General features: G+C 32.5%; 2 protein-coding genes across 5 annotated transcripts in view; both read right to left on the reverse strand.

The window, feature by feature from the left end:
- The window catches only part of LOC144970016 (cilia- and flagella-associated protein 74-like), a 56,260-nt gene that overhangs the window by 29,933 nt on the left and 8,827 nt on the right, over window positions 1–17,500 (reverse strand). For all 4 annotated transcript variants that reach the window (XM_078909187.1, XM_078909186.1, XM_078909184.1 and 1 more), the window contains 11 exons: window positions 15,787–15,919; window positions 14,516–14,635; window positions 9,445–9,550; window positions 9,023–9,153; window positions 8,272–8,391; window positions 7,403–7,521; window positions 6,381–6,447; window positions 5,587–5,676; window positions 4,344–4,517; window positions 2,263–2,374; window positions 512–667 (listed from right to left, as the gene is read on the reverse strand). In XM_078909187.1, coding sequence (XP_078765313.1) covers window positions 512–667; window positions 2,263–2,374; window positions 4,344–4,517; window positions 5,587–5,676; window positions 6,381–6,447; window positions 7,403–7,521; window positions 8,272–8,391; window positions 9,023–9,153; window positions 9,445–9,550; window positions 14,516–14,635; window positions 15,787–15,919 — 1,328 coding nt within the window. The remainder of the gene's footprint in view (window positions 1–511; window positions 668–2,262; window positions 2,375–4,343; window positions 4,518–5,586; window positions 5,677–6,380; window positions 6,448–7,402; window positions 7,522–8,271; window positions 8,392–9,022; window positions 9,154–9,444; window positions 9,551–14,515; window positions 14,636–15,786; window positions 15,920–17,500) is intronic.
- On the reverse strand, window positions 11,129–13,365 carry LOC144970017 (uncharacterized). Its single transcript, XM_078909188.1, has 2 exons — window positions 13,081–13,365; window positions 11,129–11,484 (listed from the first exon to the last, which is right to left on the reverse strand). The coding sequence occupies exons 1-2, from the start codon at window positions 13,231–13,233 to the stop codon at window positions 11,221–11,223; spliced, it is 417 nt and encodes a 138-aa protein (XP_078765314.1). The 5' UTR covers window positions 13,234–13,365; the 3' UTR covers window positions 11,129–11,220.

A 17,500-nucleotide genomic window follows, 5' to 3' on the forward strand; every position in this document is an offset into this window, starting at 1 on the left:
TAAATAGATAGATAGAGAGGGAAAGAGAGAGAGAGAGACAGAAAGAGGGAGAGAGAGAGAGAGGGGGGGGGGGGGAAAAGAGGAAATGAGCGTATGTAATATTTTCCTTCCCAATTTACAAAATCATATTTTTAAAACAAAATTATTCCTTATTTATATCATCATTTACAACATGAATTTATTCATTCACCCGATTTACTCTTCATTTATATAATTATTTACAACATTATTTACATCATCATTTATTGTGAACTCATTTATGTCATTATCACGTACAAAATGATTAATTCCTTCCCTCATTTTAACGTGACTCAATATCACTATTTATACCAATATTAAAAATTCCGTCTACATCAGTAACACATTGCTTATAATATTATCTTTTCTCTTGTTTATACAGTCACTTACACATCATTCATACCATTAATCAAATCACTGTTTACTTTAAATCATCCTTTTCATCATCATTTACACCCCCATACATTATGAAACCACCGAACAGATAACTCACCTTCATCAGATTCCCTGTCCTGTTTTTGTTCGCTGAGCTCCACAGTTGGCTCCACATTGCCTTCTGTAGCATTCTCACTCTCTTCTGGAACAGGAGGCACCTCATTCTCGGGAGGAACGACGCTTACTTCTCCAGCCTCTGGGATTTTCTCCAGCTCTAATAATTTAAATATAGGAAAAACAAAAACATAATGTTTAAAAAAATGATTAAAACAGCTAAAAGAACAACAACAAAACAAAACCGATTAGGAAAAAAAAGATACATAGCACGGAAAGTTTTATACTCAAATCTATCTTCAGCCTTCAGAAACTCACTTCTCCGAAACCCTACATCATATTGTGTGTGATATCATTTTTTTTTTTTTTCTTTGGTGGGGGGGGGGGGGGGGGGGCTGAAGAATAGTTTGGCCAGAAACCATCCTTGTTAAGTGGGGGCTTTTTCTAATTTTTTGGGAGCGAATAACTTTCATTTTTGTAATTCTTTTTTTTGGTACCGTCCACGGTTTTAGACACCTTGCTATGTACCTTAAAAATATTAAAATGTACTGATTCCTTGACACATGAATAACGATGTGAAATTGAATGTAAGCTTAGATCGGGTTGACACAAGGCCTTGACACATGGGGATTCAAGAGTGCAGTTCTTCAAAAGGCTTTTTTACTCCACTATGCCAGCAATATTAGGAATTTCTAAAAAGCATTACGTTTCTAAGATTGAAAGTTTCATTGGGTATGAAAAGCTAAATGCAATGTAAATATGATATTACATTATTAAGTTTAATAGATATCCTATTTAAGTTGTTGTGATAATAAAAAAAAATAATGTTAAACCCAAAAATCTCGAGCCTTTATGTAGTGCAATATCCACTAAACCTACTCAAAGCGCTTTACAAAGGGTGCCTGGCCTACAGCAACACTTAACAAATAAGACGAGACACGACACCTATTACCCGATATTACATATTTTTTCGGACAGAGATGACACTGTTAACGGCCAGTTAATCATTTTACACCTGAGTACAGCGAGAGTATGTGAGTAAAGAGACTTTTCCAAGGGCTGAACTATGCGCTGCTCAGAGCATGACTCAAACCCTGAACCTTCTAATCTGAAGGTGAGTGCCATACACAAGATCACATAGTCACAAGTAACATGGCCCAAAAAGATTACATATCAAGAGTACAAATTATGAGATAATGAGCTGCAAGATAATCCAAGGCGACCATATAAAATTTATCAAAACTGGTTTTAACGTTAAAACTAAGAACCATTATCTTTTTAAACAGTTTTTTCCAATAATGCATGTAGAAATTTTGCCCTACAAAAAAAATGGCAATCATAGTAGCCTGACACGTTTTATGGTTAAAGTTCAACAGTTATGGATGAAAGGATTTTGGATTCTAATCCCAGTGCAGGTTTCATATCTGCAATGTTTGAATTTGTGATGAGAGGAGATGATTTACAATGGCAGATAACTTTATTTTGTGAATAACAAAAATGCTTATAGCCTTTTATCAGCATAACTGAATGTCTTTTAAATCATATTTATTTCCCATCTATGACCTGAAGTATCCCCAAACTATTTCTACAGGGAAAACAGTAACTGTCGTACTGAAAACCAGAGTCTCAACGCAGTTATTACTCTTTTGGTGAAATAATAATACACAATGTCAGGCTAGACTAAATTCTAGCCACGAATATGAAGGGTTAATATTGTGTGAACTCTTTTGATTTAGCGTTAAAAAAGACCCTCACCTTCCTCTGATTTCTTCTTGCCTGTGACCAAAAGACTGGAACTTCCTGGAGCCTTGGGTTTGTCTCCAACATCGGCTGAGTCTGGGCTTACCCCACGACTTGAATCTGCTGTCTGATGAAGACAAACGATTAACAATGATCATTTAATTGATAACTTTCTGGCAAAATTAAATTAATGAATAAATAAATAAATAAATAAATAAATAATTAAATAAATAAATAAGTAAATATTTCTTTAAATAAATAAATCAAAGAAAGAAAGAAAGAAAGAAAGAAAGAAAGAAAGAAAGAAAGAAAGTAAAAAAGAAAGAAAGAAAGAAAGAAAGAAAGAAAGAGAGAAAGAAAGGAAGACATTTTTAGAAATACAGTTGCTAACCTTTGAACCATACAAATCACATAAATTTTCTTCTACAATGAGAGTCACGTCACAGCTCAGTCTGTAACGCAACATCCATTGATGAACATGTCACTGCATACAAATCAGACGTGCTCACTGTACTCAGGTGTAAAATGTTTCGAGTTCTTTTTATTTTTTCTTTCTTTCTTTTTTTTTTCTTTTTCTTTCTTTTTTTTTATTCATTTATTTTTTTTTGATTGCTAGATCTTCTTTTTTTCCATTTCACTTGTGCTTGATCTTTATCGTTTTATTTCTTTTCATTTGATAAATAAACCAACTCGATGGCAACACTGTTTATTTTTTTCAAATTATAATTTCTCCCATCACAAATCTAGTAATACCAAAATAATATCTAACCATTTTTACCACGAAAACAGAAACAACATTTAAATTTAGGCTTCATTGAAAACAAGTCCCATCATTGTTACTGTTTAGTTGTTAAAATGGAAAGATATGATATTGGCTTGGAATAGAATCGAATCGAATCCGGCACATAAAGGGTTAATATGCCTTGTTAACAAGCTCCATACACAATATAATTGGACAGATACTATAAGGAGGAGAGGAGGATAACCTAAACCACTTTAGAGCAAGTCACCAACTTCAGAGAGAAATACCACGTGATAATATCCTTATCATCTCTCATAAAATCAGCATTAAAACATTGGAAATATATTACACCAGTTAGGAAAACCATTCCAAATATTACGCAAAAGATTTTTAAAAATGCTTTTAAAAATAAAGCAACTAAAGAAGTTGTTTAAAAGAAAATAAACACTTGAACAAAAAAAAAAAATAAAAAAATAATCAAATCAATTCGAAAAGGGTAAAAAAATAAAAGGAAAAAAGAAATCCCATGCCAAGAACAGGTAACTCTAAATGTAAATACCATCCCCTCTAGATTGGGCTCTTGATTGACAGATTGCTCGTCTTTCTCTGATTCCTCCAAAGGCTTTTCATGAGATTGTCTTTTCTCAATGCCACAAATTAGCGTGCTCGAAGAACTGTCCTGCATTCAGTGGATTTATTTTAGACATTATCTTCAAATTCATGAGAATTGTTACCTCCCTGTAATTCATATATTATGATTGGTTCAAATATATCTCTACATCTCATAACTGTCAACATATAAATATCATTTTCCCATTGTTTTTAAAAATGAGCTGTGATATCCCAGGCTTAATTCATACTCTGGATAAAAGTAAATGCAAAATAAAACTGACAATGGATAAGTAAGAATATCTGTGTCACACTCAATTTTACAGATTTTTGTTAAGTATCTGAACCGCCTCCCAATTTTATCTCCGTCTTCTTTTATTTTTAACAATATCTATTACCAAATGTAAACAAAAGTAGTGAGAGTATGAGCCAATTTTGTGTTGACTTTATCTTGATCAGAATCAGAGAAGGTGGAGGGGGGGGGGGGAAGGCTCAGGCTTAGAAAAGATCACCATTACTTCTCTAGACCTTATCAAATGCCATTTTGAAATCATTCCTCATTTCACTGATGATACTGGAAAGAAAATTCTTTATTTTTTGTACGCCCTACATCCAATCATTTTATTAGACGTTTAAATGTTTTATATATAATATTTATATATACATTTCTAAATATTTAAGTTTAGAAGAAAAAAAAAAGAAGAGAAATCCTTTTTGTACCGAAAGAAAACCAAAATCTCCTCACCATTCTACCAAGGGAGGTAACAGCAGTTGTCAATGTCCTCTGTTTCATTCCTGTCACTTTGAAAAAGTCAAACTTAGTGCTAAGAGCTCCTCGGTTTGTCAATGTCACGGTCCTTTTCAAGGTCTCGCCGATGACGGCTGTGCCAAAGTCCACAGTGTGTGTATCAAGGCACAACTGTGGAATAAAATATTACACATTCCAGCAATTACACAATGCACCAAGTTAGCATAAGCAGGAATGCCCTTTGCTAAAATTTTGTAAAAGTCTGAAAGTTTTCTTGGAGTGACCATATAATATGAAAATATTTTGTGTAAAATGGCATCACCATTAAAACACAGAAAAGGATACATTACATCCATTTAACTTTCCCTTAACTGTTGCCTTTAAACAACTAACACTTTCATATTTTTTATAAAATCAACACAAAAGTACCGACCAAGGTCAGCCAAAAGATTTCAAAAAGTTGGGGGGGGGGGGGGGGGGGGTTGGCTTTAGTTGGAAGAAGGGCATCCTTACATAATCTATTTTTTTGTTTGTTTTTGTTTTTGTTTTGTTTTTTAGTATTGTTTGTATTTTCAAATATTAGATAGGGCTGGCAGTATAATTTCATACACAACGTTTTTATGTTTTTATCTTACCAAAGTGTGATCTAAATTACATTTATTTTATTAATTAAAATCCGGATGAGTGGACAAATAAATAAATTAGCTGAACCACTCTTTCACCTCCCTTTAAAAGTCTATCACCTTCTCCCTCTCCATTCATTAATCAATAAAACAGTCCAATTAATATCTTTATTTATTTATATTGTTTCATATTAGTAGTAGTAGTAGTAGTAGTAGTAGTAGTAGTAGTAGTAGTAGTAGTAGTAGTAGTAGTAGTAGTAGTAGTAGTAGTAGTAGTAGTAGTAGTAGTAGTAGTAGTAGTAGTAGCAGTAGTAGTAGTAGTAGTTGTTGTGGTAGTAGTAGTAGTAGTACTAGTAGTAGTACTAGTAGTAGTAAGTAGTAGTAGTAGTAGTAGTAGTAGTAGTAGTAGTAGTAGTAGTAGTAGTAGTAGTAGTAGTAGTAGTAGTAGTAGTAGTAGTAGCGTATGACTACACCTCCAAATTAATTTCACCAACCCAGCTTCGGAAGACTTCCTCCGACCTAAGAACTGTTTCAGAGCCACCTGCAAGTTTATTACTGGACAGTGGAGGACAAATGTGATCGCATTAATAAACAGCTAAAACACAATTAAAACTTACATCACATTTTTTGGTGCTGCAGACGAGGGGGATTTGGAAAGGCCCAGTCTGGGTGAGGAACATCACCTCCCCATTGAGGTCTTCGTTGATCTGTTTGAAGATAACAACATTTATGATTTTGTGTCAAAAAGTAGAATCCATAGTTATAAATCAATAATAGATAGATTATAAATAAATAAATAAATAAATAAATAAATAAAGAAATAAACAAATAAATAAATAAATAAATACATAAATAAATAAATAAATAAATAAATAAATAAATAAATAAATAAATAAATAAATATCAAACTGACATTATACTGAATTGAAACGAATGGTCAAAAATTATTTCCCTCAACTCAATTGTAAATGAGTACATATTAGTAGTATTAGACACAATAAGACTTTGAGTACGGAAAAGGATGGTAAAGATTAGATGACTTTTACAGCAATGGCCAACTATAAGAAAAACAATGAAGTATCGTGAAAAATGTTGAGCAGATTCAAACTATGGGAATCTGCAATCAAAATGCCATGTTTGTCATATCATCGTGAAGATCACCACGATTATCATCATCAAGATCACCATTATTGTTGTCATCATCATCATCATCATCATCATCATCATCATCATCATCATCATCATCATAGCCATTATGATCATCATCATCATCATCATCATCATCATCATCATCATCATCATCATCATCATCATCATCATCTCTTCTCATCACCATCATCATCCCTCTCCTCCTCCTCCTCCTCTTCCTCCTCATTATCACCATCACCATCATCATCATTCCTCATCTTACCATTGGTTTGAACGTGACAATCATTTCACAAGTAAGACCAGCAGACATTTGTCCTGGAGGGTCAAAGCTGACAGGAGATTAAAACAAACAAATTATCTTCACATAAATTGTAAGCTTAATTCAGATTATTACCATTCGATTAATTGCACAGTCTATGACTAACTTCAACAAAATTTTCAAGGGAAAAAAAAATATATTTAAAATCCATCGCCTCCGATTTTTAAATGATTCTTTCATTAAATCAAAAAGAAAAAAGAAAACAAACAAAAAAAAAAAAACCCAAAAAACGATAGTTATAATGACAGCCTTATCAGAAAGGTATGTTTTATAAGATGATAGTATGCCCTGACATGAGAATAGCTTCATAATAGTTGTTTCTTTTAGGGACTTATGGTTGCTTTTGGTACATTCAGGTCATTTCAGTTCTACCCATAAAGAAACCGATGGGGATAATTAAAAGATTATAGAAATGCACTTACATGCAATCAAGAATTTTTTATAACGTAAGAAGAAAGGGAACTTGTTCAAATTTGGGGGGGAAAAAGTAGATTTAAGAGCAAGCAATCTCGTAGACTAATTTGAGACTATGCAAAAGCCTCACCAAGATACAGACACAGAATTTACTCTAAGAAGAGGGGTACATATATTTAAATGATCACAATAATATTTAGTAACATATATATATATATATATATATATATATATATATATATATATATATATATATATATATATATATATATATATATATATATATATTCAATGTAGATATAATACAGACTGAATTTTAACTGTAAATCTCTAATTGTGATTTCATTGTCAATGAACTGACTGTATATATATTGTAAATCAACTGAGTGTATCTGATTGAAAATGTACTGACTATTTTTTATTGTAAATTTGGTTTTGATTGTTCATCCACTGACTGTGTATTTCGATTGTAAATCTTCACACTGTATTTTGATTGAAACTATAATTGATTGTACAATCACTGGCTGTGTTTTTATTTTAAATCCACTCACTGTATTTTGACGAAATCCTTCAGGCGTTCAGTGATGTCCATAAATTTGATGTAATTCACCGTGTAGGACACATTTGTAAGAAGAACCTTTTTCTTGTATGTCTTCCCAACAACAAAGTCCTGAAGCCCAAAACGAATGAAAAAGGCACTTTAAAAAACATTGAATTTGTAAATCCAGCTGCAAAATATTCATGTATATCATTTGATTCATTTTTCTACTTATCTAAAAAGAGAATGTGGCAGCATACATTCTTATCGTTTTTAAAAAAAACAAGTTGATAAATATAAAAACTAAGAATATTAATTTATACTTAGTTTACATTTAGCATTGTTTTGCAGTAATAAATTGTTGGGTTTTGGGTTTTTTTTTCAAGAATGATGATGTGAAAAAACAAAATCTTGAGTATTGTATCAAATGAATTGTTCTTTTTAATATATCAAGCCAAGTTTCTTTTCAACACAATGTCATTATTTCATGTTAACCCTTTTGATCTTAAAAATTGAATGATTTAAAAAAAAAAAAAAAGCGGTTCAATATAGAATTTTTCTTTTTTTTAATGTGTCCAAGTAACTTTTTGAAGACCTTTTTCTAATGCAGGATAGCCCACTTTTCCGTAAAGCCGACCGTATAATTCTGGTAAGGCAGGGTTGGTTTATTAAATTGAAAGCAGAAAATAGCCCTGTCTAATCAGATAATAACCCTCCGTAGCCAAAGAGTTAAAAAGACAATTTTTTTTTCTAAAATGTCAGTTAAAGTCTTTGCCATGATGATTGTGCCAATGTGATGTGTCAATGTCAATCAGTCAATTCAGACTTTGCCATAATGATTGTGCCAATGTGATGTGTCAATGTCAATCAGTCAATTCAGACCTTGAAGTGGATGACGTCAGGCTTGCTATAGAATGGACAGCCTGTAAACTCTCGTCCTGCAGCAACTTGTTGGATTACAATTCCGTCTCTTGTTTTGTCCAAAGTCTTCTTCATGATTTCCTGAAGAAAGAAACAAGATTTTTTAAATACAAAAAATGATATTGGTATTTAAATCTGAGCTCTTTAAAGTTCAAACTATTGTCCATTTATTTATATATATAAGCACCAAAATTTTAAAAAATGCCAAAACAAAATACAATAACAAACAAAAACATTTCTAATATATACATAAAAGAACAATATTTTTTAATTCAAATACTAGTATCAATAAACATTGACATTGGTGAGTCTTCAAAGTTTGAAACAGTGTTCATTTATTTGTATATATAACGTTTTTTGGTAATTATAGAAGATTACTTTGGCGGGATGAGATAAGATTTGATGACACGAATAATATTATCAAATCTGGACTCTGGCCTCCATTCAGTCACATCTCAATAGTCAAAACATCTGCATTTAGGTCATCTAGCTATAGATTACCATGAAGGAATAAAGGAAAGACAGCCTCAAGCTCATCTGTGAGAAAATCGAATTGCAAAGGTCCTAATTATTTTTGAGAGATTATTCAGATGACAATGACCAGTTGTCTTGTTAATCAAAATTTTTAAAAATGATCACAACAGAGCAGAAGTCACAGATAATTTATGCCTTAAAAACAAACAAATCAAGAAAATCCAGCATGAATGTCTACCTTATCCATCTTACTTCCCCCAAGTGGTTTGAGAGAGGCAGTGTCATAATCTTTGGGAATTCGGTAAGGTTTGGTTTCCATATCCCATAATCCTTCAAACTCAGGTTTGGCCAAATCCATTTGTTCCTCTTCTGAAAAGTAAAATGTATACATATCGATATGTGTCAGTCATCACAAATCACAACATTGCAAAGACCAACTAGATAGTAATGAAGAAATACCCTAAAACAAGGTGAAGGTCACAAGGATAAGCCTAGTGAAAATATAAAATCCTTCACATACCAGTCTTAGAGCATTGCTCGCCTTTTTAAAAAATTGATACACGTGACAAAACAAATTTACTAAAACTAATTGCAAACAACTTGACAATACATCAAAAGTTGGAATCGAATGGAGATTAACAATGAATGAAAATGCCATACCATTTTCGTCGGAAGAAGAATCGGATTGGTCAATGTGAGGCAAAAAAATGTCATCTGTTGCATCCCCTTGTAGAGCTCGCTCTTCCTCTGCTTTGTCCAACTTTTCCTGGAAAAGGGGTAGATGGACAATTATTATCATTAACGAAGTCATAATTTCAAATGTTGCCGTTACTCCAAATACCAGTGTACAGTATGAAAACAAACACAAAAAATCAACAGCACGCTTGTGTGTGTGTGTGTATGTGTGTATGTATGTGCACGTGGATGCATGTATATGTGTATGTGAGACTGTGAGTGTAGGTGTGTGTGTGTTTGAGTGTGTGTGCATATGCATGTATCTGTATACATCAATTTATCAAAAAGGTTTACAGAATGGCCAATAATTAAGGTTCAGAAAGCATTGAAAGAGACATTCATAAGACACATAGATCCAGAGTTAAATCCCAGTTTCCATAGTGTTAAACAGACTGTGATAATTGCAAGCTATCCTTAGGACTGGATGCTATTCTATAACCTCACTGTGATGTGGAACAGTATGATCTTAGACTCACAGCATGACCTAAATTAAGTTTGCGCATTTAAGCCACTAGACATCTCAATGGTATGGCCTTAAGAAAAGCAGTTTGTATACAATTTCGTCATAACATAATGAATTTATATAGCGCCTAGTTCCAATTAAACTGCTTTTTTTTTTTTCTCTTTTTTTTTTTTCACCTCAGGAATGGGAGACACCCAATGTTTGTCGTTGCTTTGCCAATTTAGATTTATCTCCGTCTTTTAAATACGACAATAAACAGGTATAGGGATATTGACCTTAAAAAAAAAAAAAATTTTAATAAAAAAAATTTGATATTGATCATAATATTAGTAATAATTAAACTGCTTACTGGAGCTGTACATCAACATATCAAAATATCTAGTACACATATATAAAACTAAAATTGGTATAATAATTAATAGGATATATAATAAGATACATATTAGGAATCTAAAGCATAGATATGCTCTACAAAAATGTTCTGTAAAGAGGAAATAGTAAAGTTGGTAAAACTGGGATGATTGAAGGAAAGATAGCTAGAAGAAGACAGAGAATGACATATTTAAATAACCTAAGAATGGCCAAAAGTGATTTCAAAAGCAACGCAGACTTCATGCACATCACAGAGGATCGCGATACGTGGAGACAGCTGACCGGTACAAATCACGATGGGTGATGATGATTATAACAGGATATGACCTTTCACCTCAAAATGGTACTACATCAATGCTACCCAGATGTCAAAAAGGGAGTTTAAAGTTAAAATGCTCAGATATCTAACATTTCAGTCGATCCGTTATATATAGCCCAATATCCATTAAACCCAACAGCAAAATTTAACATGTAGGATGAGACACATGTAGCCTGTTCGGTGATTTTATAATAATTTTTTTTACGAGAGACACAACCCTGTTAACAGTCAGGTACTCATTCAACACCTGAGTACAGTGAGAGAAATGTGAATAAAGAGCCTTATCCAAAGACTCAACTGTGCACCTCAAACCCTAGACCTTACATCCCGAAGGCAAGTGTCATACCACTAGATCACATGTCCGCAACCATTAAACAATTTTACTCATCTCATATTTTTTACTATAAATTCAATTTTTTAGCATCTAAACCACCCTGACATAACACCATTCTGTGGACATGGGTCACATATAGTGAAACAAGAACAAACCAACAGTCGAAACCAAAGTAAAATTGAAAGTTGAAATCCAAATAACCAAACAGGTAACTCAAACTCCTCTGACCTCATCAATAATCTCGTTTTCACCATCGTCCTCTTCCTCTTTTTCCCCGGATTCTTCGCCTTCTTCTCCCTTGTCACTTCCAATATTAGCCTCTATCTCATTTTCTATTTCATCTAGTTTTACGGAATTTCCATCCACCTCTGTGTCAACCGAGCTCCTGTTTTTATTTTTGTCCAATTTCTTCCGAACCTTGTTATTGTTTCCGACAAGGGGTGATAAATTTGTTAAACTAACATAAGGAGTTCCTTGCTGTGAGAATCAAATAAAAGTTTTAATACAATTTTTTAAAAACAACAAACTGATTTTACGTTAACAAGCTTTACACTATGATGAGAACATTGTTTCTTTTGTAATTAAAAAAAATTTACGCTCAATCATCAATTCTAATTTTAATAGCACCAGTAATTAACTAGAAGATAACAATAATAATAATAACATCAATAACAATTGTTATTATTATTATTATTATTATTATTATTATTATTATTATTATTATTATTATTATTATTATTATTATTATTATTATTTATTATTATTATTATTATCATTATTATCATTATTATCTTTAAATTATATTATTATTATTATTATATATTATTATTATTTATTATTATTATTATCATTATTGTTATTGTTATTATTATTATTATTATTATTATTATATTATTATATTATTATTATTATTATTATTATTATTATTATTATATTATTATTATTATTATTTATTATCGTCATTATCATTATTATTATCATCATCATTATCATCATCATTATTGTTATTATTATTATTATTATTATTATTATTATTATTATTATTATTATTATTATTATTATTATTATTATTATTATTATTATTATTATCATTATTATTATTATCATTATCATCATCGTTATCATTTATAATAATACTAATAATAATCAATTGTTCTACTTTAATTAAATGTCCAATGAACCAAGTTGAAAACAAATCAGACTTGTAAAAATAAACCAATAACAGAATCCACCATGAAATTCAAGTAAAATTCTAAATTTCAAACTGCTTTCTTGTCATATTTAAATCAATTTTTGATCAAAACTTTTAAATATAAACAAATAATAGAACGCAAATCAACACAGGCTGTACACTGTACATCAAGATTTCGTAGTAGGATTTTAAAAATAATATATGATTGAAATTCGCTGCTGTTACAAATGCATCTTTTAAAAAGTCTCACTTGGCAACAACAAAAAATTATGAAGATGATGGCTAATTTTAAAACAGTTTTTTAAGGAGTGTGTTCTTTTTAAATAGAATTATAAACCATTGAAGTATAGAAGACAAAATAAAGCATTGATACAGGATTTTAATAATTTCCTTTTTTGTTGCTCGTGTGGACAATATCCATGATAAACCATTTGATCAATGGAAAATATTTGTAAACCCACTTAAATAGCCAGTCATTTTTTTTCTGGGTTTTTATTTATTCCTTTCTACTAAAATTTAGTTTTAAATAATACCGACTCAAAGAATTTGAATAATAATAACTAATACTTTTTTTTTTAAACCTCAGGCATGGGAGACACCCTATGTTTGTCGTTGCTTTGCCAATTTAGATTTATCTCCGTCTTTTAAATACGACAATAAAAAGGTATAGGGATATTGACCTTTAAAAAAAAAAACCCAAAAAACTGATATTTATATAATTCTTTCTTTCTTTCTTTCTTTTTTTTTTTTTTTTTTTTTGCTGCTATCATTTAATGGGTTTTTTTTTGGGTTTTTTTTTACTTTTTAACAAATACTTATATTCTACATAACTTAAACATAGGAAAAGTTGAATTTTTTCATTATAACAAGAACTTAGATACCACTTCTGCAGACAATTTTCTCAACATTCTCTGAAACTCTGGGTTGTTGGAATGAAATGACTCAAAGCTTTCTGTTTGGACTGAGTCACTCAAACTGGTTCTTCTCTTGTCTTCTTTTTTAAGGAGTTCCTTTCTCATTTGTGACTGCTCCATCTTTCTCTTAATTCACGACAATAAGGAAAAGACAGTGTCAGAATGTCAAACATCTGGATGTAAAGAACTAATAGGAAACGATTCGGATAAAGACGAGTACACTTTTTATTTTTTTAAAAAGATAACATAGCAAAAATTATACCGTCCAAGGTACTTAATTGAAACGGCACCATTATCCTTAGATTGTTCAAATTGAGTGTTATTCCAATTCATTGATTCCCTGAATGGCATTCATAAATAGAGCAATCTTTCAAGACTACACAAGTCTCTTGTGGTATTTATAGAAATGGCGATATAAGTTGTTTGTCTAACACTTTGTTTTCTCATTTTCATAACATTCAACATAAAATGTGTAAAGCCATGAGGACAGATATTTAGTAATAAAACCTCTGTATGGAACTGTCATAGCACAGACATTGCCCATAAGAAATACAAAATAAATAGCAAACACAATACACCATTTCCACCTTAATTAAGAACAAAATACACAGTTTTAATCAAGGCGTCATGCCTCATCAAAAACAAACCAATAATTGCATCAATACCTGGTTGAATAAATAGGTAAACTATAGGTTAACCAACAAATACAAATGATAGGGATGTTTAGAGGTTTCCCTTTTTTCTGTTATCACAGTTGATGAAGAAAAATTATTATTTCCATACACGGTTTTCTATAGATAGTACTGGATGGGTTATAGCCATAGATTGATACAAAACATGTTCAGTTCTCACACCAGCCCCTCCTCTCTCTCTCTCTCTCTCTCTCTCTCTCTCTCTCTCTCTCTCTCTCTCTCTCTCTCTCTCCTCTTCTCTCCTCCCTCCTCTCTCTCTCTCTCTCTCTCTCTCTTCTTTCTCTCTCTCTTCTCTCTCTCTCTCTCTCTCTCTCTCTCTCTCTCTCTCTCTCCTCTTCTCTCTCTCTCTCCTTCTCTCTTCTCTCTCTCTCTCTCTCTCTCTCTTCTCTCTCTCTCTCTCTCTCTCTCTCTCTCTCTTCTCTCTCTCTCTCTCTCTCTCCCCTCTCTCCTCTCTCTCTCTCTCTCTTCCCTCTCTCTCTCTCTCTCTTCTTCTCTCTCTTCTCCTCTCTCTCTCTCTCTCTCTCTCTCTCTCTCTCTCTCTTTCTCTCTCTTCTCTCTCTCTCTCTCTCTCTCTCTTCTTCTCTCCTCTTCTCTCTCTCTCTCCTCTCTCTCTCTCTCTCTCTCCTCTCTCTCTCCCTCCTCCTCTAAACACGTTACTATCCATATACACCACAAACAAACGAACCAACCACATTTCTAGATGTACTTACCAAAATCTCACGTTCCTTATTGTCCTCCACATCGTCCAACTCCATCAATTCTTCACTCTTGTTGTCACGTATGTAATCATCCAACGCTTTCAGTGGCTTTTGTTTGTGGCTTGCAACTCTCTGTCAACAACAACAACAACAACAAAAGCTCAAGTTCATCATCTTTATTAGCATCATCATCGTCATCGTCATCATCATCATCATCATTATTATTATTTATTATTACCAATATCATTATTATTATTATTGTTATTATTATTATTATTATTATTATTATTATTATTATTATTATTATTATTATTATTTTTTTTTTTATTTTTTTTTTTATTATCATCATCTTCTTCATCATCATCATTAATACTATTGTAATAATAGTAACAACATTGTCATCCTGATCAATATAAAATGATAATTATAACTTGACAGTATTTCTGCCCCCTCAACTATTCTAAAACTGCAAATTGAAAATGAGAAGCTTCAAAGAAAGAAATGGGTTTTTTGGGTGGGTTTTTTAAAAAGGATTTACGGTTCTTGCGACACATTTAGGTCATATCAGTACCAGTAAAAGGGAGGAAATGGGGAAGTCAAAGAATTATAGAAAAGCACTCAAGAAAAAGTAACAGAAAGGGGAAATTGCTCAAATAGTTGTCGACGCCCCTTCATTGCAGGCATTCAAGTGCCGTCTTGACGCTCTTTGTGAAACAGAAAAATACTGTTTGTAAAGTTTAATTCAGACACCTCCTTCCACTATGTGGCATGCCCAGGTTTGAGAGACGTGAATTAAATACGTTCACGAATGCACAAGAGCAGAGAAAAGGCTGTAAAAGCCTACATAAATCTGGACTTATATCATATCAATAGGGAACAAATGTAGATTCCAAGAGCAGATCTTCACTGTACTTAGTTTGAGATCTCATAAATGCGTCATCTAGACACCAACACAGGACCCCACTATGAGGAATACACTCAAATGTTTACAAGATATATTCAAAACAAGAAATAAAACTATCATTATATAACGGGAAGATGATTTAAAAGAAAAATAAATTATAAATTATCATCTCCCAAAACTAATACTATACATTTGACTGTTTCCCTCTCAGCCAAGGACTCCTGCAAAGGCCAGGACAAAACCAAGTAATCCCATTCCAAGACAATGATAGAGAGCAACTCTGAAAACATATATAGGGGGATAGAGGACATAGCAAGTGACCCCCTGCCCACCATGGGGGGTCAAAAGACCCACCAAATGAGAGAAAGAAGGGACAAACCATTTTCTTTTCATTGCTTGGTGAGTCCCACAGGTATGGTTGCCGCTGTTTTCTCCGTTTCATGTTTTCCTCTTCCAGAAGTATTTTCTGCATAATATCAGCTTTCTTTTCCTTCAGATTTTGATCAAAATTCCTGTAACAAGGCGTTTGTTTTAATTCATTTACTGTCATGAAGTTTCCTTAGTATAACATGATGTCTCGTTTAACGTTTCTTTAAGTTTGTTTTTTTAAACAACAAAAACTTGAGCATTTATATAGTGCAATATCCACTTAACTCACTCAATCCTAGCGACTTTTGCTACTTTTCAAAATTGGAAAAAATGTATCTAAAATGAGCATGTACATTGTAGATAGTTTTATTCAATTATCATTAACATGTAAAAAACTAAAAACATTAGCTTTGATACTACGCCTATAATTTGTCTCATAAAAATGTAATAAATAGGCATGGGGTAAACTTAACCCGCGTACAAATATAGTCGGTGTTGGTGTTAGGTTTGAGTGAGTTAAGGGGGTATCAACAGCTCAGTTGGTAGAGCACTCGCTTCACACACAAAGTGTGCAGTCGAGATTTTTTTTTCCAACCCCTCTCTCCACCCAGCAGTGAATGGGTAGCCGGCTCTGTAAGATCTGGTGGAAAGTATTTTGCAGTAGACTAGCGTCCTATCCAAAGGGTAGCATGCAATTGCTATTGTCTGTTTCACACTATAAACACCGGGATAATCTCCAGCTTCAAGGGCCTATTGGCTCTGAAGGACTACTTATATCCACTTAAGGTGCTCAAAGCGCTTTACAAGGAGCCCCTAGCCAACAGCAACACTTTACATGTAGGATGAGACATGGCATCTGTTTGGTGATAATACAATTTTTTTTCTGACAGAGATAACGCTGCTAATGACCAGATACTCTTTTTACACTTGAATCTGAATATGGTGAGGGAATGTGAGAACAGAGCCTTTTCCAAGCTCAACTATGCACCATTCAGAACGGGTCTCAGACCCTGGACCTTCAAGTCATACCACTAGACCATTAATTACTACTGTCATCAAGTTTCCTTAGTGTAATATTATGGCGTCTCGATTAATTGTTTTTAAGTACTGAGGAGTAAAGAGTGTCTAAAATTATCTAAAAATGTTTATGTGATAAATTATCAGGATATCAGAAGAGAAAAGTAAAAAAAATAAAAAAAGACCCCCCCCCCCCCCTCCTCCACCAAAAAAAAAACAAAATTAAAAAAAAAAAATGAGCCTTCTTTGACTTTGGTCATAGAATCTTTTCTTTTTTTATTGGATTTATCAACCCTTTTTTACTTAATTAATTGTGCACCTTTTATAAACATCTATTGTTCTATTTTAATTCGTGCTTCCTTACAAAGGAGCAAACTATTTCCTGCCCCATCAATGTTTTTGTTTATTCATCTTAACAACGCCACTACCACATTATCTATTCGTCTGTAATGTTTCATTCGTCCTGTTTTGTTGATAGAGGGGAACCTGAAACGTCCATTTTATTTGTTTTTCGTATATTAAATTGAAGCTTACATTCAATTTCACATTGTGATTTATTCTAAGGAGTAGCAAGTTATTGTTACTGTCTGTTTAACACCACAGAAACTGAGATAAACTCTGGCTTCTTTGGCCTCTTGGCTCTCATGGCTGTGAAAGCCTCTAACTATCTATGAAAAAAAAAAAAAACTTGAGCTTTAATATAGCGC

The sequence above is a fragment of the Berghia stephanieae genome, chromosome 4 (genome assembly GCF_034508935.2).
Source record: "Berghia stephanieae isolate SIO BIC M18660-M18661 chromosome 4, UCSD_Bste_1.3, whole genome shotgun sequence".
Taxonomy (NCBI): Eukaryota; Metazoa; Mollusca; class Gastropoda; order Nudibranchia; family Aeolidiidae; genus Berghia; species Berghia stephanieae.

Excerpts from the sequence above, each read along its gene's own strand:
- LOC144970017 (XM_078909188.1), bottom strand. The coding sequence starts at position 13,233 with ATGGAGCAGTCACAAATGAGAAAGGAACTCCTTAAAAAAGAAGACAAG. Across the intron at positions 11,485-13,080 it reads GAAAATTGTCTGCAGAAGTG|CAAGGAACTCCTTATGTTAG; the intron begins GTATCTAAGTTC and ends TGATTCTCACAG.